Source organism: Cavia porcellus, unplaced genomic scaffold, assembly GCF_034190915.1.
Source record: "Cavia porcellus strain 051 isolate PalLab524CR breed Dunkin Hartley unplaced genomic scaffold, mCavPor4.1 scaffold_22, whole genome shotgun sequence".
Lineage (NCBI taxonomy): Eukaryota > Metazoa > Chordata > Mammalia > Rodentia > Caviidae > Cavia > Cavia porcellus.
The window spans coordinates 55,183,284-55,206,363 of record NW_026947505.1 but is presented as its reverse complement, the minus strand read 5'-3'; the positions used below and the strand labels follow the sequence as shown (position 1 = coordinate 55,206,363).

Genomic DNA, 23,080 nt, shown 5'->3' with positions numbered 1-23,080 from the left:
GCGAATACTTTCAATGGAATTTTTATTCTCCTGGATATCTGCTTGAATTTGCCTTATAGATTCCATTTCTTTACTATACTGAGCTTAATGGCTTCCATAATTTTTCTTAAGCTTTTTTTTTTTTGTTTTGTTTTGTTTTGTTTTTTTGGGGTTTTTTTTGTCTGTATCTGCTTCACAGTCTCTAAGCATGGTCTTCATTGTGGACACCATCCCTGCAGTTGTTTGAGAAATTATTTCTGATTTGATTTTTTTCTAGAGCCTCATTCAGTTGCTTTGTTATTATCACTTCAGAGAGCCCAGGTTGGGAGCTGTCTGTTTGTCCTACCTCATTTTCCCATGAGTTTGCTTTTGGTAAACTATTAGGGTTTACATCTTGTTAAGTGTCTTTTCATTTTCTTTTCTTTTTTAAGTTTAATTCCTTGTGTGATACCTATAAATTGCCTATGATAGGTGTTTTATTACTATTATTTAGACCCCTTGTCTTCCAGGGGTAGCTGGATTTTGGGTTTTAAGTCTCTTGGAAGATCCCAACTCCTTGGTTTTTGAAGATGAGAAATTACTGCTTATTTGGCCCAGTCCTTGGTTCTTTGGCACTGTGCCACACTATTTTCTGTGGCCCTTTGTCAGTCTGTCATGGGATACCTGGAAAGACAGTTGTTTAGAATAGTGATGTCACTTTTGCCTGTCGTGGTACCATTAGTATCAAACACAGCCTCGAAAATGACAAACTGAGCTAACCATTAATTTGCCAACCGTATGAGCTAGGTTTGTGGTTATACAACAAAATCCAAAACAAACCAGAAAATTATATGCAGTGTCCAGGTCCTTACTTATGTCGGTTTTGTCCTTAGGACTTAAAATTTAAAGTGGGTCAAGGAGAAAACAGAGAAGTGGAAGAAGAGGAAAAGATTAGAAGTAAGGTCAAAAGACAAAGCAAGACCACACTAACTTTGGGAAACTGGTACAGAATACTTTAGAAAAATGGAAAAGAAAGAGAAAAAGGAGAAAAAAAAAAAAACAGAACCACAAACACAAAAGTTCATAGTCATATTCAGGATCAAACAATGAAGAAGGAAATAAAAACAGAATCACCACAACAATAAAAAAATGAGAGAAAGTGAGGAAAAAAAGAAAAGGTTGGTGAGACAACCTATCTGACACCTAAAATTAAAGAAGGAAAGGTTAATGTAGCTCACAGTCCCTGGAGGTTCCGTCCATAATCAGTTGATTCCAAAGCAGGTTGGCAGCAAAAGACAGAAAGCAACAGAAGCAAAAAAGAGAGGAAGAGCAAGCCTCCTTTCCTCCGTCATACTGTACACAGGCCAGGCCGCTGCTTGGCCACCAGTGCAAGTGTCACACTCACAAAAATCTCCTTGCCCTCCTCTTGTTCAGGTGAGGTACTTTGCAAAGTAAGGACCTTGGCTTCCTGCTAAGTTGCTTAAACTTCTAAACTTCTCAGTTTGACACAACGTAGCAACCATAGCACAAAAATAAACACAAAACCACTACCACAACAGCAAAAAACACACCAGAGAAAGAGAGAGAAATAGTAATCTCAGTAAGCCTGCACCTGCTGACAGACACCAGATTTGGGCCTGCAGCCATCCGTGGACCTTCTGCAAGCCTCAGCCCAGCTGGGAGCCGCTTGATGGAGCTGGCAGCAGCTCTGAGTTCTGAGCACAGTCAGCCCCTCTGCAAGATGGCTCCTAACTAACTGTTCTCTCACATAGGTGGACCAAGCCCTCAGCACTTCCTACCAGCTAACGCGGTACTTCATATCCACTGCTCCCTTCCAGTGCTGAACCTCTCTGTGGAGGCTCTGGGGTCACCATGTCTGCAAGTTTGAACCACTGCCCTCCCACAGTCAGTCCTGCTCAGGGAGAAGGCGCCACCCGGTATCTCCTTCTCCTTCATTGAAGTTTCTCTTTCAGACTCTCCATGGGTTTCAGTCCATGCCTCAGATTCTTCCAGGGTCCAGGGGACTCCTTTCCCACATTCTCATGTGGCTCACGATGCTATATTCTGGCATCTGGGTGGCGCCTCTCAGAAAGATTCTTTGTCTGCTGCTTACCACTCGCCATCTTGGTGCTGGTCCTTCTATAAAGAACTTTGAATAGTGCTGTTCTCTTTGGCAGCCATACTTTGTTTGGTCCTACATTTACACATGGTTTCTTCTGGGCTAAATTTTTTTTTTTTTTTTTTTTTTGGTCTTTTTCATTTTTATCGGTACCGGGGATCGAACTCACGACTGCCTGCTTGCAAGGCAGGCGCTTATGCCGCTGAGCTAAACCTCCAGCCCCTAAATTTTTAATTTTTTCAAATTTTTTGATCTGCTTTTTGCCTTTGATCCTCACTGTAAATCTGGTTGAAGCCAGCCAGCAGTATATGTGCTACAGCCTGAATGTTGAGCTGCTTTGAAATTTATTCACCAAATCAGTGAGTTGAACAACCTTAATCTGTTTCCTGCAACGTCTCAGAACTTGGACAATATGTAGACAAGTTTTATGTCAGAGTGTAACACATACGACCCGTGGAACTTCCTTTGATGTTTTTGTTGCTAGCTGAAACTTTCTGAGATGGGCCTTTACTGCTCATATTCTATTCTTGTTAGTATTCTGGCCTTCTGAGTAACCATAATCACTCTCCATGATCTGGTTGCAGCGTTACAGATCCTCTGAAGCTTGCTTTCCAAGTCTTTTCAGTCTCCCTTCCACCAACCCATTTTCAAAGGCTTTTGCACCACATGGTCTGGTATAGTTAGAGCTTTGACCCTATTTTTCTGACACAAATTTTCTATATTAATAAGTTTTTCTGTTACTGGAACACAGTATCTGACACCTAAAGCTTAAAGGAGAAGTGGTATAACTTTGTTTACAGTTTCAGGAGATTAATTTCATAGTAGGCTGCCTGCAAGGCAGAAAATAAGGGGTTTGATGGAGCAGTATTGCCCAGATCAGGGCACACAAGAAGCAGAGCAGGGGAACAGTGCCAGAGAGGATTTTTTTTTTTTTTTTTTCTTTTGGTAGCAGCAGGTTCTTACAAATACAGATCTTAGCAGAGTTAGTGTTTATCTGATAAAGCAGTTATACTGGTTAAGGTTCATGGCCTACTTCTGATGTTTGTCCTTAAAATGGAAGGACTTTATAAAACATGCATCAAAGCACTGGAAAGTCCATTCTGTTTTCTAAAACTTAACAGGACTTAGTCATTATCCCTCCCTACACTGTGTACTCCTTATGTATTTAATGTGTCTGATTTTCTACCCTATGTATATGCCACAATTCATATAATTAATTCCTATCAAATTTATCTTTTTTATATAATTTTTATTTGTATTATTTTGGAAAAACACAGTGGCAAAATAAGCAATCTAATAGGTATATTTTGGGGCACAAACTCTGGAGGTCAGACTTGCTGGGGTAAAGACGAAACACTCAGGTTTCCAGTACATATTACTTGGTTAGATGATAGATGCTTACTTCCTCAACCCTCCACACCACTTTACTGGTTTCTTCAGTTTATATTGTTTGCCAATTTAGGGACCAAGTATCGTAGAGCTAATAGAGGATTCAGGATGTGTCTTATGGTAAAGCATAGTCTAGTGCTTGCTTCAGCAGCCAATATACTGGGTCAGGGATATGGCTTAGCTGCATAAGGGCCTGCCTCGTAGCACATGTACTGAACTATAGTCTTCTGTTGCCTTGGTGATACTTTTGAACTACCTACCAAAAGTTTCCTGAGCTCTGGGCGAGCCTCTGGAGATACCTGCCAGGTGCAGTCTCATTTGCATTCCCAGTATAGCTAATCCTAAGCTTATCCTTGGCATGAAGAGCCACTAGCTCCAGGCAGGAAGTTTCCATTTACTTCACACTAACTAGCCAGTGTTTACCAAGGTAGATATCTTAAGAAACTGGTTGTTGAAGATACGTGGAAGGAAAACGTGGCCCATTTGCTCTTATGTAGTAATTAGGTTATGTGTTGTGGTACTTTCATTATTCTGAGGAACTAATACAAACCTGGCCTGTGTTCAATGTGAGTGCCTTCTGCATGTGTGACTTTCCAGGAGATGATAAATGAGTGGGATGAACAGGAACGCGTAGCCCAAGAGAAGGTGGAGCGGGAAAACAGCCTGTACAGATACAAGAGCACCAGCTCCAGGACAGAGCTGAGTGAGGAGGAGGAGGAGGAACGCGAATTCAGAAAACAGTTTCCACTGCATGAAAAGGTAGGGTAGCCTTGGCAAGATTTACCTAGGAGGTACGTTCCCCGATGCCATATACATGACTTCTCAGCGACTGAGTCTTTACCATATCTCAGTGCATGTGTCACTTTCTTACCATTCATGCTTCTTTTCTACGTTTCATTTTAGGATGCCTACAACCAGGTTCTAAATTTTAAAAGTTTAATTTTATTTATAGGACTTTGCAGATATTTTGGTAGAACCAGTACTAGAAGAAAAAAGAACAACTTCGGATGGGCAAGAAGAGGAAGCAACTACAGACCCAGCTCTCCTTTCCCAAAGTTCAATGCAAGCGGTGATGCTGATACACCAGCACTTGTGCCTCAACTTTGCTCGGTCCCTGTGGTACCAGCAGCAGACTGTGCCATCATACGAGACAAAGCACTACCTCAGCCTGTTCCTGTCTTGCTATCAGACTGGGGCATCTCTTGTGACACATTTCTACCCCTTAATGGGTAAAGCATTTAATTTTGGTGTACTCATGGGAAATCAAAACAAATAGATGCAATCACTACTTCAGAAAAATTAAAATAATGAATTGATTTGATAGTTTCCATAGTTGAAGGCATTTGATAGTTTTAAAAAGTGATTTCAAATGGGGCAGTAACATGGATTTTCATCATTGGGTGTCATTTGGATAAAGGATATAGACTTAGTTTACATGGTCCTTTCCCTTAATATTATTTCCACTTCTCCTTTCATAGCCATTGTACTTTTCTAATAAAACCATACATTCTTGGGAGTAACCTCTGAACTTAGAAATCAAACTTTCAATCTGATTTGGTAGCAGGTTGGTGTGATGTAGTTCCCTGTGTGTCTTGGTGATTTTCTTATACAAGTAGGAAGACAGCTTTAAAGTTTCTTTCTACTTAACCAAGAATAGCTATACAAAGTGGAAATTTGAGTGGGTCAGTTGAATCTTTGTCCTTTATTGTTTATACCTGGCCACATCTGACTTCCTGCCTATACAGTATGTATATATGTCAGAAATTTGAGAGAGCTGATGGCAGCTACTGTACTAGTGGGGTCAGAGTTTCGTAAGCCAGTTTTTACTTTAGGGAAGAGTAGCTTTCAGGTACCTGCTTCATTAGTTCCAGTTAGCTCATTGTTTCTGAAATCTTGGTATTTTGTTGATAAGTCACTGTGACTTTACCTTGACCTTGTTAACTTCACAGGAGTTGAGGTGAATGACCAACTCTTGGGCAGCCAACTTTTGGCCTGCACCCTCTCTCACAATACTCTCTCTGGGGAAGCAGCGTCAGACCTGATGGTGAATCCTGCTGGGCCCTATGATTTCTACCAGCACCCCAATGTGCCAGAAGCACAACAGTGTCAGTCTGTGCTTCAGGGTTTCTCAGAGGCTGTCAGTCAGTTGCTGCAGGATTGGCCAGAACACCCTGCTCTTGAACAGGTAAGGCAGCCACTTATGAAGAATGAAATGCCCGCTGGGACCTAATCAGTGAGGATGTGACTCATGGTAGCTCCAAGAGCATTCACTTCCACATTTGTGTATATAACAGAGCTTTGAAGGACTACAGTTCAGGACCGGAGATGTAGCTCAAAATTTTATTTAGAGTTGCTTGCCACATAGTGTTTTGTCTGCATATTAGCATTTTCTTATGCACTAGAAATAGATCTTGCTTATTTAAGATTGGCAGTTTCAACTCAGACATTGCTCTGGTCTTCAGCCAGATCTTTAGTAACTCTCAGTACAGAGAATGAATAATTATCTTGTTAGAATCAGTCTTACTTACAGAGTAATGCAGCTAATGACGTTTATTTTGGATCCATAACCCTGGCAGTTTTCAAAACAAAAAGTAAAACTTGCTGTCAGGATTCTCTTTGGTATTCTGTGACTTTGCAGCATCGATATTTCTGCTAAGATGCCCAAATATTTTTTTTCCTATAGCTACTGGTTGTAATGGACAGAATTCGTAGTTTCCCACTTTCCAGTCCCATCTCAAAGTTCCTGAATGGCTTAGAGATCCTTCTAGCAAAGGCACAGGTAAGGTGATTCTTATTTCCTTGTTTAAGATTATAATAATTTGACAGAAGATTTGTTTTGTAGCTCCTTTGTTGTTGGCAGGACAGAAAGTTAGTTTGTGTTAAAGAAGGGTAACATCTTTGGTTTTTCTGGCAAGGCGTAAGTGAGATCACTCCATGTGTATACTACATCATGGTAGGTATGAACTACCTCACTGAAATTGGAGAGTTGAGTGAGGGACCCAGCAGAACTGAGAGATTTACTGTGCTAGCTTGTCCAGCAGGCCATCAGTCCATCTGAACACTTATGTATGTTATCTTTCTCTGTTCCCATACAGCCCCTAAGGTGGCTGGTGCCTCCCATTTGAGAGAAAATAACCACTGACTTTGTTCAAGGTCAGATCTTTTAATAGCAGGAATTCAAACTGTAATTTACAAACCTAGTGATTTTTTTTTTCCCCCAAACCTTCCTATAATGTTGGCTGTGCTAGAGTTGTTCCATGTGACCAGAAGCTGGATAAATTGTAAACTCCTCACAGTTACTTGTAAAAGTGCTTCAGGGCCCAGTAGTTTTCTTAAGGAAAGTCCAAGATGTTATTAGAGGAGGAAATAATTAAAGAGTTTAATATAGTCAAAGTAAGTTCTGTCTTTGTTTCTTTAGGATTGGGAGGAGAATGCAAGTCGGGCTTTGTCTTTGCGGAAACATCTCAATTTGGTCAGTCAGATAATCATTCATTGGCGCAAACTGGAGCTGAAGTAAGTGACTTTCGGTCCCCTCCCTCCACTTACTCTGTTGATATTTTGAATTTCTTTAGAGATTAGTATAGCAGCTAGCGAATGTGTTGTTTAACTACTCATCATGAATTTTAAAGCAGGACATCAAAATGACCATATGTGCCTTTGGTTTTGATGCAGCAAACTGAGTGATCTCTCCAGCTGTGTGTATGAGACTCGTGAGCATTTAACTTCGGCTTCTGTGATTTCAGCTGTTTAAAGTGGGTTTATCTAAGTGTCTCCATGGCCCCTTATTTCATGTTTCAGCTGCTGGTCCATGAGTTTGGACAATACCATGAAACGCCACACCGAGAAATCTACCAAGCACTGGTTCTCCATCTATCAGATGCTTGAAAAGCACATGCAGGAACAAACAGAGGATCATGAAGGTAGTGCCTGGCAGGACCTGTCTGCTCTTTGAGTACTGCAAAGTGTTGTTTTACCTGCTCCTGTGTGTCTTCTCATTCTGCTTTCACCTGGGAGGAAGTATCATTTGACTTCATATTTCTCAAAGTTCAGCCCAGAAAGCTGTGTATTTTGGCTTATGAGAGAATAAGAACAGTCAGATTGAAGTGATTTGCTCAAGTCCTGAGGACCAGTTGGATAATAAAGTTGTATTATTGTCTATGCCCACAAGATTAAGTCAAAATAAAGGTTGCCTTTTTGGTAGGCGGTAGTTAACATGCTTGAGTTAAGTGTTTCATACTAGCAAGTACCTTGTAATTAGTTTCATAACTTGCCGTGAGTGCATTTAGTCCATACTTTGTATGCAGCTGTCACTTAGACCATGATCCTTGGCTCAAAGCTTCACCTTAATTGTGGTCTCTACCTAAATGGCCAGTCCTTGGTGTATCTCACAGTAGACTATTCAGTCTACTTAGAGATAGGGAATGATGGCTGAAGACTCTTACGTGTTTTCCTTTCTGAATCTCTAAAGATGACAAACAGATGACCCTGATGTTGCTGGTTAGCACGTTACAAGCATTTATTGAAGGATCTTCTCTGGGAGAGTTCCATGTGCGACTGCAGATGTTACTGGTTTTCCATTGTCATGTTTTGCTAATGCCACAAGTTGAAGGAAAAGGTGAGAAATTTAACAGTGGGCCATGCTTTGAATTTTCCACATAAGATACATGTATTGTTGCACATTAGATTTTTTAAAAGATACTTCTAATCATCTTTAAAAGGATTCACATTAGATATAGAAAAGAGCTTTCAAAGTATAGGCTGAGTATAAATGAACGTCTGAGTAGTGAACTCTGGCAGAAGTAAATTGACAAAGTTCTTAGGAAATGGCATGTCATGGCAGCACATCTTTCTGTGTAGACATTGTCTATTTCCTACTAAACTACTGGTTGGTCTAGGCCATGATTGTGTCCTTTGATCTAGTGCGCACTCTGTGGATAAAGGACATGCACAGAAAACTGCTACTATCAGTTGCTATCCTTGACCTCAGCAGACTTAGGATAAAACTGTCACCACAAAGTGAGTCTACTACACATGGGATTGAGCAGTTGAAGTGAACCTCTTACGATCCATCTTGCAATAGTTGCAATGTTTTTGATTTTGGTAAGATTCAGAGAAAGATTTTGAAATAGTGATTTTATCAGAAACTGTGTATATCATCTGAAACCAAAGTACAACAAAAAAATACTCTAAGCTGAAACAGGATAGCATTGACAGCCTGCACTTATGGGAACTACACAACTCAGATAGGCTCCTTAATTGGTTTGTAAACTATGCTGTAACCTCATGGTATAAAGATTAATAAGAAAGGATCACCGAAATATGAAGCCCACAGGTGGGACTGGTCGCAAATGCAGCAAGTGTGGTGTTTTTGTTTCCTTTTCATTTCTTCCAGATTCACTTTGCAGCGTTCTGTGGAATTTGTACCATTATTACAAGCAATTCTTTGACCGGGTCCAGGCCAAAATTGTGGAACTTCGTTCCCCCCTAGAAAAAGAACTTAAAGTAAGATAAACAGCTGTCGTGATCACTCTTGGGAGAACAAAATCAGAATGTTCTTTTTCTTCAGTTCTGTTCTTTTATGTATTTAACGAAGAGGCAAGGAGTAGGGCAGTTGAGCCAAGCATCGCTGCTGCTAGGTAGCTTCACAAAACTGACATTGTGTGGTATTGGCACCACTGCCTACCTGAGGATGTGAGGGCTCAGTGGAACGGCCACCGCCAGAGGTTCCCTGAAGGACTGCCACGGGAATCTCTGCTCCCCTGATGTTATGCAGGCGCTTCTTTCTCAGAGATGCGCCAAGCTGTTTGGGTGCTGCTGTGAGGAAAGGAAGGCCTGCTCTCTTTGACACTCAGTGCTATGGAACAACCCTGGGATGTGGAACCCTTGGTTTGACTCAGTGTTTTTAAGATAAAGTACATATTAAATGACCTGTTGAGTATAGCAGTGCATTTTTTATTGCATTGTGACAAATACATGGTTCCCTTTTTAGACTTACCCTAGATGTTCCTTGACAATTAGATCTGTGTGTGTATGGTGTGGGCTCTGAACTTTGACAAACCTGATCTGCCAAGAAGCAGAATGACACCAGCTTTATAAGCCATTTCTTGAGCTTGTTTGTCTTTCAGGAGTTTGTTAAGATATCGAAGTGGAATGATGTCAGCTTCTGGTCCATCAAACAATCTGTGGAAAAGACACATAGGTAATTTATCTCGTAAATCTGGGTGTGCCAAAAACTCATAATTTGTGTGGCGAATTGCAAGGTTATTGTGGCTGATGTTATACAAATGCCTCAAAACTTGTATAGAAATTCACGAGAGGCCTGGCATGGTGGTGCATACCTGTAATCTTTGAATTTAGGACACTGAGGCAGGAGGATCACCGTGAGTCTGAGGCCAGCCTGGGCTACATAGTGAATTCAAAGCCAGCCTGAACTAGATAGCAAAACCTTGTTTCCAGAAAGCAAAGCAACAAACCAAATCACAAGTTCACTAGATATTTTGATGTAACTTTCCTGAATTGTAGCCCTTGTTTGCAGTGCACCGTGGTTACATTCCTTGTGGGAGTTAATGTGTGTACATAACACATCTTAGTTCTTTTCCTGTTCTTTGCCCTCCCCTTCTAGTCTCCTTCCCATTTCCAAAATAACTGTTTATCTCGGGCAAAGCAACCGCACCATTCCTTGCTCCAGTATTCTAGAAAAGGAGATGATATACTTGCCATATTTTTCCCGTAAAAAAATGATTATGAATATTGAAAATCACTGTATGTAAAAAATACAGGTTATTAAGTTATATGTGTATGCATTATAATTTTTGAAAAATGTTTCAAGTTTTCAACTCATGTTTCCCTTCTTTGTTTCTGTCTGTGGTCAGGACTCTTTTTAAATTCATGAAGAAGTTTGAAGCTGTCCTGAGTGAACCTTGCCGGTCATCCTTAGTGGAGAGTAGCGAGGAAGAACAGCCTGACTTTTTGCCCAGGCCCACAGATGAAGCCACGAGCAAGGAGACCTCTCCCATTCAGTGCCTCAACAGGGCACTGAGAGAGACTTTGTTAACCTGGCCCCCAGCAGGGCAGGTGCGAGCGTGGGGTAGTGCGCGTGTTTTCAGTCGTGTTGGGATCTTGTGTTTGATAAGGGAACCTGTGAAGCAGCAGTGTAGGAATGTGCCATTGACGCCGCCTGTGGGCTGCCACATGTGGAAGCTGCTGCCAAGGAGTGAATGGTGCAGTGCGTGCTGCTTCTCAGGCTTCTGCAGTGTAAATACTTCCTTCCGTGTCGGCTTCTGCAGTGTAAATACTTCCCATTGTGCCTAATTTTATGCACCACAGTTATGAATTGGCTTGCAGAATTCTTGAAAATTTAACAGAGCTCTTGAGTGCAGAAGTCTGTTATGGAATGGCTGTTCATACTTCCTGGCCTTGGATCAGGATGTATTCTTCAGGAGTGTGATTATTTTTGGCTTCTTCACTTTGTACCGTGGAGTTCACTGAGTTAGCAGTAAAGGTCACTGAGCTATTTTAATATTTTGCTAGTTTAAGAAGTATCATAGAAACTGAGCATATATGTAGCCATAATATGACTATACAGATATCATGTGACTGAAACATTTCTTCTGCTGCATTCACCGGCGTACAGCTTCTGTCATTCTACTTTAAAATGTTGATTTGCTAATGACAATAACAGGAATTTTCAGGGATTCTTCAGGAAGAAAAATAATGAAAATATACCCCAACATAATGAAAGCACTTCCCTTCATCTCATAACTGAATTGCTAATATTCAAATTGTTAATGGAATATTGGAAGGGAGATAGTGGATTTTGCTTTGCTGTATGTCTGAGAAGCAGTGTAGCTTGAGCTCCCCAAGACAGCAGTTTTATTTATTCTGCTGTGTTTATAGGTCAGAACCAAAGTCTTCCTGTGATAAGCATAAAAAGGCTTAGTTTGGGAGGGGGGCTTCTGTTATAGTTATCTCATCTGAAGCAGTAATGCAATTTTTAAAATATTTATAGTATACCACTTTAACTTGGGTGCTACTACATTTGTTGGATGATTTCTTAGATGGTAATTTTATGCTGAACTAGTGTCTTGTGTATATAGCACTTAAATTAGCACTCATGCAGTTTAAAATTATTACTGTCATTCTTCAACTAACCTTTACTCTGTCTCACAGGCCACAATTCCAGAGCAGTGTCCAAGCACTGCTCCTTTCTCCATGGAAGGGGAGCTCCTGTGTCGCTTGCCAAGGCTCGTGAAACGAATGAGGAAGATATGCCTTTCATTCATGAAGGAGAGCCCTTTGCCTCACCTAGTGGAGAGCCTTGATCAGTTCACTGGTGGGTGGCAGTTCTGTTTTTCCCCACTGGCCAGGGGAACTCTCAGGTGGTACTCATTCTATTTTACATCTTGCATAGTGTTAAACAGTTACTTGAATAAGGACACAGGCCAAGAAACAGAAGATCCCAAACCCAGGAGCCCACTAACAATACACCAACAGTCTTCATTTTCATCATATTCCTTGATGGAAACTACTGAGAGGCTACCTGTCTTTTTGGTTTTTGGTTTTTGTTTTAACATAATTTTGCTGTATTGCCTATGCTGGTCTTGAATTAGTTCACGTGACCCTATCTGTAGCATACCATCACTCCCAACCTGGAAGTTTCCTCTTAATAGTCTTGCCTTAACAGTTCTTGTTGGCTAGCAACATGGTAAAGGGCATCGAGGTCAATTTCTCAGTCTTTGGACTATTCTCTACTCATTTGTCCTCCTTTAATAGAAGGAAAATTCACACAGTCATCATCCTCTTGCTTTCTTCCCTTCAAAGAGGGGTGACAGTTTCATTTCCCTGGCTGTCCTTTGGGGCAGTGGAAAAGATGAGAGCCAGGATCTGTTTTGTGGTATAACAGATGGATCCAGATGTTAATAGATTAGACAGCTTTTTATCATCTCTTTCCTCCCTGTCCACCATACCTCCTGTGACTGTGCTGTCATAGTGAGGCTGGCCTCCTTTTAATGAGGCCATTGTCTAATGTCAGGGAGTTCTTGATTTTTACAATTTTAAGTAGGATAATAGTCCATGATCCATTGCTTATGGTGACTTATCTCTGTGCCCAAGGTTGGTGATGTGTGGAGTACATATCCATGCGCATCTTCTGGAAGGGGATGTGCTGTTTGCAACGTATAGGATTTGTTCTATAATGTCACAAAAGAAGTGTGGTGCACTTGTCCTTACATAGTGATTGCTTGTATTTGTCTGCTAGGGCTGCCTTGCCAAAGAAAAACAGGCCCGTAGCTTAACAGAAATTTATTATGTCACAGTTTTAAGTTCCAAGTTTACCAGGCTAGTAGAGCTGGTTTCTTCTGAGGCCTCCTCTGTTGGCTTAAGATGGCCACTTTCTTCTTGTGTCTTTCCAGGTTACTCTTTCCTCTGTGTGTTCTATTCTGGGTTCTAGTCTCTCAAAGACACTAGTCATTGAGTGAGGGCTACCCTCACTTTATTCTTAATTACCTTCGTAAAATCCTGTCTTGGGATATCGTCACATTCTGAAGTATGGGAGCCAGGACTGCAACATAGTGGTTTTTACCGGAGTTGGTGCAGTATAGCTCTACCACTGTCTGTGGGAAGTTGGCAGTGCCCATGTATATTCAGAAAGGCAACACGATACTAGAGAAGGACTTTAGTTTTAAAGTGGGATAGGCTACTAGGCTAAGAGTCTTTAGAAATGAGTAGACTTCTGATCCTTTTCTTAGTCTGTAAAGTGGAATGATAAGTGCTGTGGAGGTTTTGCAGATTAAAAGAAGTTTACTAAGTATTAGCTACAAGGTAGGAACTTAATATGTATGGTATTTATCAAAAATTCCCCTCAGGTGATTAAAGTTCCTAATGTAATACTGTACATTGTTAGTATCTAGTGTTTTTTTTTGCTTGATTGCGTATAAAAGTCCTACATTTTAAAAGAAAATACCACTTTTTTGGTTATTATGAAGAGACGTGAAATCCTATCTATCCTTACGTTTCTATTTACATACAGCTTGTCCAGTTTGATTCAAGCCATCTGAGCATTTGCCAGATGCTGGGGACTACGTTAAATACCCAGATTCAAACATAAATCATACGTGTTCCTCGTTGCTACAAAAGGGCCTAAGAATTGAGTAACATGGACACATTCATGACCCTGTGGGATTTTCATGTCTTCTCAGGTGAAGTGATTTCCTCTGTAAGTGAGCTGCAGCACCTAAAGGTGGAGCCATCTGCAGAGAAAGAGAAGCAGCGCTCAGAAGCCAAGCACATTCTCATGCAGAAGCAGCGAGCTTTATCAGACCTCTTTAAACATCTTGCAAAAACTGGTAAGGTTTTTTTGCCTGAAGCATTGTAAAATATAATCACCAGCTTTTGAGTGGAGAAAAACAATGGGTGATTTTGGGGACCCATTCAAGAAACAGTGGAAAACATAGGGCCAGGCAAGATTTTTAAAGTGTCATTCCAAGAATTCTCATAGGCAGAATAATGCTATGATTTGGGAATCAAATTTCTATAATTTTGTAATTGATTTCTCAGATTCCATATTTTTTATTTATCATCGTGTACTATATAGCTCCCACCCTTCCAATGTAGAAGAAAGACTGGTTGTTCTCAGACTATGCTGAGCATGAGTCATCTGGAGAATCTTGTTCAAGTGTAGGTGCTTATTTTGTCCCTAAGGGGCAGGCAAGAGCCTGCATCTAGCAAGCTTCTGGATGTTGCTATTCACAGAACTTTGCTTTGAATGGAAGGGTAAAGGGAATTCATCTTTTCTGAGTTTTATTGCCTAAGTGAATGCTGTTTCCTAGGTTTGTCATACCGCAAAGGTCTCACCTGGGTCCGTTCAAAAAATCCACAAGAGTTGCTCCATCTTCACCCGTTAGATCTGCGGAGAGCACTGTCCATAGTCAGCAGCACTCAAGAGGCCGATTCTAGGTTGGTTTGTTGTTCTTCCCCAGTTATGAATGAAGCAGGTCATTCAAGCCTCCATGTCCTCACTTGCCAAAAAAAGAGATGACATTGCATCTCCTGCAGAGCTGTAAAGAGTAAGAAAGACACTACTGGGCCAGAGCATAGCTCACGGGCACGGCACCTGCCTGGCAAACACGAGGTTGTGACTCCAATTCCTGGGCCCCCCACCCCCTAAAAAAGAAACAATAGACAATATTTATAAAAATGCCTGATTCGGGAATTAGAACTTGGTAAACATTCACAAAGGATTAGCTCTTTCTTTTCTTTCTTTCTTTCTTTCTTTCTTTCTTTCTTTCTTTCTTTCCCTTCTTCTTCCTTCCTTCCTTCCTTCCTTCCTTCCTTCCCTTTCTTTCTTTATTTCTCTCTCTCTCTCTCTCTCTCTGTCTCTCTCTCTCTTTCTTTCTTTCTCATATTCACTTTTCCTGTTCTTGATTTTTTTGTTTTGTTCTTGTAGTGCTGAGCTGAACCCAGGGTATGCTAAGCATGTGCTTTATCATTGAACAACATCCTCAGCCTGTATTCTCTTTTTCTGGTCCTTTGGTACTCTTGAGGTTTTTCACTTGATTTGATTGTATAGCTGGAAGGCTGCAAGGATAGCTTTGTTTGATTGTTTTGTTTTGAGACAGGATCTCACTGATGTAGTTCAGGCTGGCCTTGAACTCACAGCAATTTGCCTGTCTCAGCCTCCGGAGTGCTGGGAATATAGGTGTGTTCCACCATACTTGGCTTTGGCCACATTTTTTGCTGCCTTCATATATCTAGTTTCTGATAACATACTTGAATTTGAAAGTCCGTAAGGGTTTATGACAGTAGTTAACTATACACAGGCTGTTGTAAATGATACTTTGCATGTTTTGTTTGTTCAGTGTCCCTCAGAGGGCTTTCAATTTGAGTCATACAGCATTATGAAAAGACATCCTGGACTTTCGGTTTTTCATGGTAATTTGCCAAGTGGGCCTGTGTTGGTAAACAGTTTGCCATAGCTGAGTCATGGCTCTCCTTTTGATGGCACACAGTCTCCAGTTTACTTTAGTTCTCAACCACCCCTGTGACTTCTCTAATACTGAGATCAGCTCTCACTATCATGTATCATTCTCTCCTTCGTGATTTATATTGTCTCACCCTGATAGGCATGAGACTTCATGAATCGTAGTCACCACTGCCAGAATAGCTATAGGGACTTAACTGAGGAGACCACATTATCATAATTTATTTCCCCATGATACTTGTAATGCTCAGTATACAGTACCACCTTTGAAAAAGGAATATGTGCTGGATTGAATTAATCCTCATAGAAATGAATCTGTTTAGACTGCTGACTTTTGGTTGTGACCAGATACACCAATCTCTGAGTCTTTACAATCTGGGATAGGTGATTGTGCTTTTAATAAAATAAATCAGTGTTGATTTCCTTTCAGGCTGCTTGCAGAAATTGCATCTTCATGGGATGGATGCCAGAAGTATTTTTACCGCTCTCTTGCACGGCACACCAGACTTAATGCAGCCCTAGCAGCGCCTGCCAAGGTAGAGCGATAAAATAGAAATTTCTGGAGCCCAGTGAAAGCTCCTATTTAGTATACCCCACGGTGGCATTCTCAAACCTCATCAAATGATAGCAGCCCATCAAGTGACTGAGCTTTTTGTAAGACATCATTAAACTCCAAATACAATGAAACAGTGTAATTTTGTGGTAAATCATAAAGCATCTCATAATAAGTTTTATTATATACACTTACAACCAACTAAGAAAAATTATGCAAGGAAGACTTCATAGTAAGAATGCCATCTTAATCTTTTTTCCATTGTGAATTAAGACCGTTACTATTTATTTATGTTAAACCTACTTCCTCCTGATGGAATGTCAGCAATCTGTGGTAACACTGCCCAAAAAAGATGAATGTATTGCATTTAGACAGACTCATGGTTTACTATAAAGCAAGGGACTCAAACCCATGGAGTGTTCCGTGAAACAGCTTTCTAGTTGAACCTTAATGGGTGATGTCAGCCAGCAGCATGTCTCACATGCTTTTCCTCCCTCTGCTAGGAGATGGGCATGGGGAACATTGAGAGATGTAAAGGATTCTCAGCACATTTAATGAAGATTCTCATTCGACAGCGACGCTCTCTAACAGCACTGACTGAGCAGTGGATCATCCTCAGGTATCAGCTAATGAATTCAGTTGGTGGCACATATTAGTAGGTACTGTGTGGATAGTGCTGCACATGGTGGGACGAATGGAAACTGCGGTCAGCTGTGAAATGTAGTTAAGGCCCTAAAGGCATAAGGACTTTCTGTTGGCTCTACTGCTTGGGTATTTTTTTGGTGGTACTAGGATTGAACCTGGGGTCTTTGCACCAAACTACACCCCCAGCCTTTTTTCATTTAGAGACAGGGTCTCACTAGATTGCCCAGGCTGGGCTCAAACTTGTGATCTTTCTGCCTTAGCCTCCCAAAGTGCTGGGCTTATTGACATGCCACTGTGGCCAGCTTGCTCCTTGGTTTTTGTGTTATGTTTCTGAATCCCCTTTCCTCCTTGCTATGGCCATAAACCTCCCAGAGAGAATGAGGCTTGAGAAGTGATGACAGGCCTGAGTCAGACAGATTGTCATGGGTGAACTATGTGCGGATCTAGAATGAGGCTGAAAATAGCTGTGGCTTTATAGAGAGGTAGTGTTCATTCTACCAGGTGTCCTAGATTCTAGGCACAGATCAGATTTGAGTGTGTTTGTCTTAGTCTTTTGGGATCACCGGCTGGCAAATTCCTGAGCTGTACACCAAGTTCCTCAGTGAAAACAGGAAAGCTGTTGTCATTTCATTTAATGGCTCCTGGGCTAAGAGGTAGTACTTCAAGACTGTGTTCACTTTGGCATCATCTAATTTCTTCTGTGTTCATTAGGTTTTATTTAGCAAAGAACAAATATTCACTAGATGATAGATAATTGAAATCACTCTAGTGGACCATTATGTGGACTGTAAGGGTCAGATGATGAGACACAAGTTTTGACACCTCTCTTGAAGGATGTGTTTAAGTATTTTGGGAAGCATTTGAACAGCATCTCACCTATTTAGGGAAGTGTATAAGTGTTTGTGGGAGTGTGTTGGGGATCAAATTTGGGACTTCATATATGCTAGGTAAGTGCTGCTTACTAAGCAATAACCCCAGCCCTTCCTTCCTAATTACATGGAAAAGCCCATGCTTCTTCAGAGGCTACAAAAATTTTTGTGTGTGTAGAAAACACCATGGTGCCATTGTTGAAGATACCATTGTGTTTTTCAATGGGTTTATCTGCATAGGAACCTTCTCAGTTGTCTGAAGGAGATCCACGGCAGGCTGACAGCGCCTCTAGTCTACCCTGTGGCCTTCCCACCTCAGGATGGTATGCAGCAGTGGACAGAGCGGCTACAGCATGTGGCTATGCAGAGCCAGATCCTGCTTGAGCAGCTCTCCTGGCTCTTCCAGTGCTGCCCCCGTGCAGGGCTGTATGCAGGCCACGGCCAAGCTCCAGTGCAGGGGCCGCCTTCCAGCCCCCACCTGGAAAGACGGGAACTCCCCAAGGAACAGCTCTCTGGAGCAGTGCCTGGTGTAGTCACCTCTGATGTGGACTATCCATCCCCCGTACCTGGAATTCAACTGCCCTCTAGTTGCCGGATGCGCAAACAGGACCAACTTTGGCAAGAGTCGACAGCGAGGATAACAGAGCTGCTGAAAATCATTAAAACGATGAAAGCTGATGTTGACAAAATTAGACAACAGTCTTGTGAAACTCTCTATCATTCTTGGTGAGTTTCTATGTATTTACTCTTCCTTTGTGTGCTTTAGTACTCATTCAGTATTTAGTTCAGATAAAATTGTACCCCATTCCTCAGTGGGACTTGCATGGTACTTTTGTTAAATATCTTGCTATAAAGCTTCAGGAGTTTTGCTCTGTATATAGTTTAGTGAAGGGAGGGAGGGTGTGTGTGGGTGTGTGTGTGTGGGTGTCTGTGTCTGTGTTTTTGTTTTTGTATACAGTCCCTACTTTTCAACAGTGTGGCATTTTTGTTGCAGGAAAGATTTTGAAGTTTGCTCTTCTGGGCTCACTTGTCTGTCCCAGGTGTCAGCTCATCTGCAAGACCTGCGGTCCTTATTCATTATTCCAGGAATGGAGGTTGAGCAAACAGATGCACCAATGGCATTAGTTGAAAGCCTGGAATATGTAAAAAGGGAAATCGATAAAGCCGTGGATGACTTTACTTCTTGGAAAACACATCTGCTCACTTCCAGCAGCCCAGGAAGTAAGGACTATTCATAAACAAGTAGAAGTCCATCATGAAGTGGTGTCGTATAGATTTAAGTCTGGATTATGTTTTGGTCTTGCTGTACCTATTTGGAGTCCTGAGCCTGGAAAGTGTGGTTAGAATTCGTAGCTCAACCTTCTTTTCCTCATTTGTTTGAATGCCTTATCTTTGGATGGTCATTATGTTGCACACTTAGTAGCACATGTGTAGAAAGGCAGCACAGGCTCACTTGTGTGTGCCAATTTTCCCTTAGGCTAAAAAGCTCAGAGCTGATCTCTGAACTGAGAGAGACACACTATTTTCATTCTCTGGGTGGGGGGATTCTTTTTATAAATTGTGAATGTTAAACTTGTAGGTTTATCTAGGCAAAGCGTATGTCTTAAAACAGTTTTCCATCCAGTCTAGCTTGATACTGTGACCTAGTAAACTTACGTGCTTGTTTACCTGGTGACCAGTATATTCATTTGTTAAAGTAACAAATGAATGTTGTTAATGATTTCTAGAGGCACCAAAGCAAGTGATTGCTGTTTTATATTTGTGTTATGCCACATTTCTTAACAGGAACCCAAATGTTAGATGAAAAGTTTGTGGAAGATTTTTCAGAGCAAATGGAAACTGCTATCCGTGCAATGCTTTGTGCCATCCAGAACTTAGCAGAAAGAAACAGTAAAAAAGCAGAGACAAGCACTTCCCAGGGCACACCACAAAATGAGGAGGGTACGTTTAAAATCATACAAAAATTAGTTTTGCATTTTGACTGATTTCTTAATGGTAGAAATAGATGACTGTGCATGAGAAGAGATGGCAAAGGGTCATTCTCTGTTGCTCATCTTTTTTTGTTTGTTTTTTGGTGAATGACAGTAGGAGCAGACTTTGAGAGACTACAACCAGGACATCTCACGAAACTCTTAGAGGATGATTTCTGGGCTGATGTGAGCACTTTGCATGTGCAGAAAATAATTTCTGCCATCTCTGAGCTACTGGAGAGACTAAAATCGTACGGAGAAGATGGCACAGCATCAAAGCACATGGTAATCGGCTGCTGTTTACAAGCTTGTTGCTTTTCAAAATCCCTGAGCAGAAGCAGAGTTGCCCTCAGCTCACTCCATGTGAAGAGTCCCAAAGCAGACCTCAGAATCACTAAGAATTTGGTCTATTTATAAATGTAAAAACATCATTGAGAAGCTTTGAGAAAAGCTTAGGGTTTCCTAAGAGTTACAATTGTGAGCTTGCTTCTGTGCAATATAAACCATGCAGGTTGGTGGTTATTTTAGGGTTCTTTCGTATCCCAGATAAGTACTCAGAGGTATTTGATGTTGATGGGGGACGCTACTGCTGTCAAGACGTACTTGGCACCCTCTGAAAACTCCATTCCCAGTACAGTAAATTACAGTATCTTCATTTAGTCCAGAGAAGTAACTTATTTTATAGAACATTCATTGTATGTCAGCTGCCTTAATCCTGACTTCAATTTCCTAACACAATTTCATTATAAATATTTTATTAAAAGCACTGTAAACTAAGTAAAACTAAAGTAACTGAACTTTTTAAAGTGTACATTTGTGTGTATAAGGAAGAAATCTCACAAAGTTATGGGAGAGGGCCCATAAAAACATGAGACTTACAGTCATGGCATTTAGCACATTTATAAAGTTGTATAGCCATTGCCGCTAGTTCTAGAACAGTGTTACGCTCCAGAGAATAGAAGTGTCAGTCGGTCTTTGGTTTGTCCTGTCCCTAGCTCGTCAGCCAGTCCTGCTGCCTGCTGGTGCGCCTGGTGCCCATGCTTTGCAGTGTCTCAGACCTCGTCCTCTTCTTCTTGACCATGTCATTGGCGACCCACCGGAGTACAGCAAAGCTGCTTTCTGTGCTTGCCCAGGTCTTCACGGAGCTTGCCCAGAAGGTAAGGACTGTTGGCATGAGTAGCAGAGACCCTTCAGTGTTGTGTTCAATGGACTTCCAGTTTGTACTGTCACAAATAGCAGGTGATTTGCTCTTGCTCTAAGTTTTTAGGGCTTAATTTGGTACCTGTTTGTCATGTCGTTTTTAATAGTCTCTGAACTTGCAGACCACATATACTGAATTCCTAGACCACAGATGCTGAGTACAGGTCACTGCTTTCTTCCAACACATCCTTCTCTCCCTCCCTTCTGCCCAGTTTGAGCTTCTTGATTTTGAATTCTGGGATAAATCCTTAGGGCTAAACAATACTCAGGGTATCGGGAGGAGGGTTTGCCTTCAGTAAGGAAGTCACTAGTTCAATCAGCTGTGTATTCATTACTGTGAAAAGCACTAAGAATTTAGAGATTATAGACCCTGCTCTTAAATTCAAGGGACAGGCGACAGTGAATTCTAAAAGACAAGCATGGAATGGCAGGTTAGGGTCTTGAATTCATTATATAACCTTCCCTGCATTCATTCTCTTCATATGTAAAATGGAATTTGCCTGAGTTTGTTAGCATTGTGAGAACTGCCTTCAAATTAATATGTTTTGATTGATTGATGAATTGATTGATTTATGGGTTTTTTGAGACAGGGTCTCATTACATAGTACAGACTGGCCGTGGACTCATGTATTATGTAGCCCAGGCTGGCCCCAAACTCCAGGTGATCCTCCTGCCTCAGCCCCAAGGTTGGGATGTGCTACCACATGCACTACCACACCTGATTATTTTGTTTCTTCTTTAGTATTCTGAGATAATTTTTTTCCAAATAAGTACAATACAAATGAGATTCATTTGTGGAATGGCGCTAAAGATGGAGTCTGGCAGTCTTGTCAACACTCAGAAATTTTTGTCTAGTCTGAAATACTGCCAAGAGTTAAAAAGTGGGAAGCAAGCTCAATAAATACGCGTGTATCTGTTGAATTATAAGTGATTGTTTGTTCCCTATCAGAACTAAGACAAGGATGCCTTCAGATCTAGATCAGCTGTATTTGTCCATTTGCCCGGCTGCTCTCATTGGACAGGGAAATAACTGGCTCCTCAGGCCTGGGTGCTGGGTGGCCTCTGAGTAGGGAGGTAGCTCTGATGTGATGATGCGTGGCAGCCCGAGGCCGTCCCCGTGCGGTCACTGCAGTGATGTGCCTGCGAAGACCTTTTGGCTCTCTTCCTGCCTACACCAAATGTGGTTCTTTTAATATAGCTCAGGGGAAAAATAAGTTACACAGAACTGGCAGCTTACTTTTTTAGTACATTTTCACCTTAGACTGAGAAATATATTGATGTTTTTTCTTCCTCTTTGGATTGAAAGTCTTTACTTTTGTATACTACTTTTCCTGTTTACTTTTGTCTCACAGGCTAGTGGTTTATTTTGTTTTGTTTTATTGTTTTCAGACTGTTTTTTGGACATGAAACAGATTTGTTAACCCTTTGAACTCGTCCGTGGTCTGTGTTCTCTCTCCATCCCCTTCTGTGTCGGCTCGGTGGCTCGCTCTCAGCTTCTTCCTTTAGTGTAGACCATTCAAATGTTCCTATGACCTGGGCGGAGTCCTCTAGAGTCAACTAACAGCTAAGAAGAAAAGAATGTCTACTGTACTTCCATAGGTTTAAGTTAACCAAAAAAATATAAAGGACGAAGCCTTTGTTTGATTTTTATTTTTTCTGTGACAGGACTGTAAGCACTTTTTAAAAATTGAATTTGTACCTAACCCCTCCCTCCATATTTTTCCCAAGGGATATTGCTTGCCCAAAGAATTTGTGGAAGATTCATCAGGAGAGGGAGCCACGGAATTCCACGACTATGAGGGAGGTGGACTTGGAGAAGGCGAGGGCACGAAGGATGTGAGTGAGAAGATAGAAAGTGAAGAGCAGGTAAGTTTTACACACACGCGGTAGGAGTGCTAGACCGCAAATGCTGCCTCCCTGTCCCTTTTCAACACACTTACGAATAGTTTGTACAAAGGTAATGGTTTTCACTCTAACCTGTGTGCCCTGGAGATATCGAAGTTCAGGCAATGGATATAAATACAAAGCCTAAAAGCCAAGGGGGGACCTTTGCAACCCAGTCATTGACTATAGCTATAATTTTGGAGGGAATGACTGACAGGTTTTTTTGTTTGTTTGTTTTGTTTTTTTCTTTTTGTTTTTGGAGACAGGGTGTTGCTTTCTAGTGCAGGCTGGCTTTGAACTCAATGTATAGCCTACATTGGCCTCGAACTCACAGTAACCCTCCTGCCTCAGCCTCCTGATTGGTAGAATTATAGGAGTGTACCACCATGCCTGGCTTACAGTTTGTTTTTAAGTAGGGAGATATTTGTGTACATTTTTTGATAATATACTTTCAAGGATAAAAAGGTTGGCTATTATAATGATAGTTAAACAGTGACATTTACTATTAAAAGATAT

At 41.3% G+C, this 23,080-nt stretch overlaps 1 protein-coding gene across 6 annotated transcripts in view; it reads left to right on the top strand.

Annotated features, from left to right (window-relative positions):
- Mdn1 (midasin AAA ATPase 1) overlaps positions 1-23,080 on the top strand; it is a 160,380-nt gene that overhangs the window by 116,514 nt on the left and 20,786 nt on the right. For 4 of the 6 annotated variants that reach the window (XM_063233220.1, XM_063233221.1, XM_063233219.1 and 1 more), the window contains 21 exons: positions 4,064-4,225; positions 4,419-4,695; positions 5,416-5,651; positions 6,150-6,245; positions 6,885-6,979; positions 7,265-7,386; positions 7,935-8,081; positions 8,859-8,968; positions 9,592-9,665; positions 10,339-10,540; positions 11,636-11,798; positions 13,663-13,809; positions 14,293-14,419; positions 15,874-15,979; positions 16,500-16,615; positions 17,751-18,236; positions 18,505-18,731; positions 19,296-19,451; positions 19,596-19,765; positions 20,476-20,637; positions 22,409-22,546. In XM_063233220.1, the coding sequence (XP_063089290.1) occupies positions 4,064-4,225; positions 4,419-4,695; positions 5,416-5,651; positions 6,150-6,245; positions 6,885-6,979; positions 7,265-7,386; positions 7,935-8,081; positions 8,859-8,968; positions 9,592-9,665; positions 10,339-10,540; positions 11,636-11,798; positions 13,663-13,809; positions 14,293-14,419; positions 15,874-15,979; positions 16,500-16,615; positions 17,751-18,236; positions 18,505-18,731; positions 19,296-19,451; positions 19,596-19,765; positions 20,476-20,637; positions 22,409-22,546 (3,519 nt within the window). The remainder of the gene's footprint in view (positions 1-4,063; positions 4,226-4,418; positions 4,696-5,415; positions 5,652-6,149; positions 6,246-6,884; positions 6,980-7,264; positions 7,387-7,934; positions 8,082-8,858; positions 8,969-9,591; positions 9,666-10,338; positions 10,541-11,635; positions 11,799-13,662; positions 13,810-14,292; positions 14,420-15,873; positions 15,980-16,499; positions 16,616-17,750; positions 18,237-18,504; positions 18,732-19,295; positions 19,452-19,595; positions 19,766-20,475; positions 20,638-22,408; positions 22,547-23,080) is intronic. The other 2 variants (XM_063233223.1, XM_063233222.1) reach the window with 1 other exon arrangement.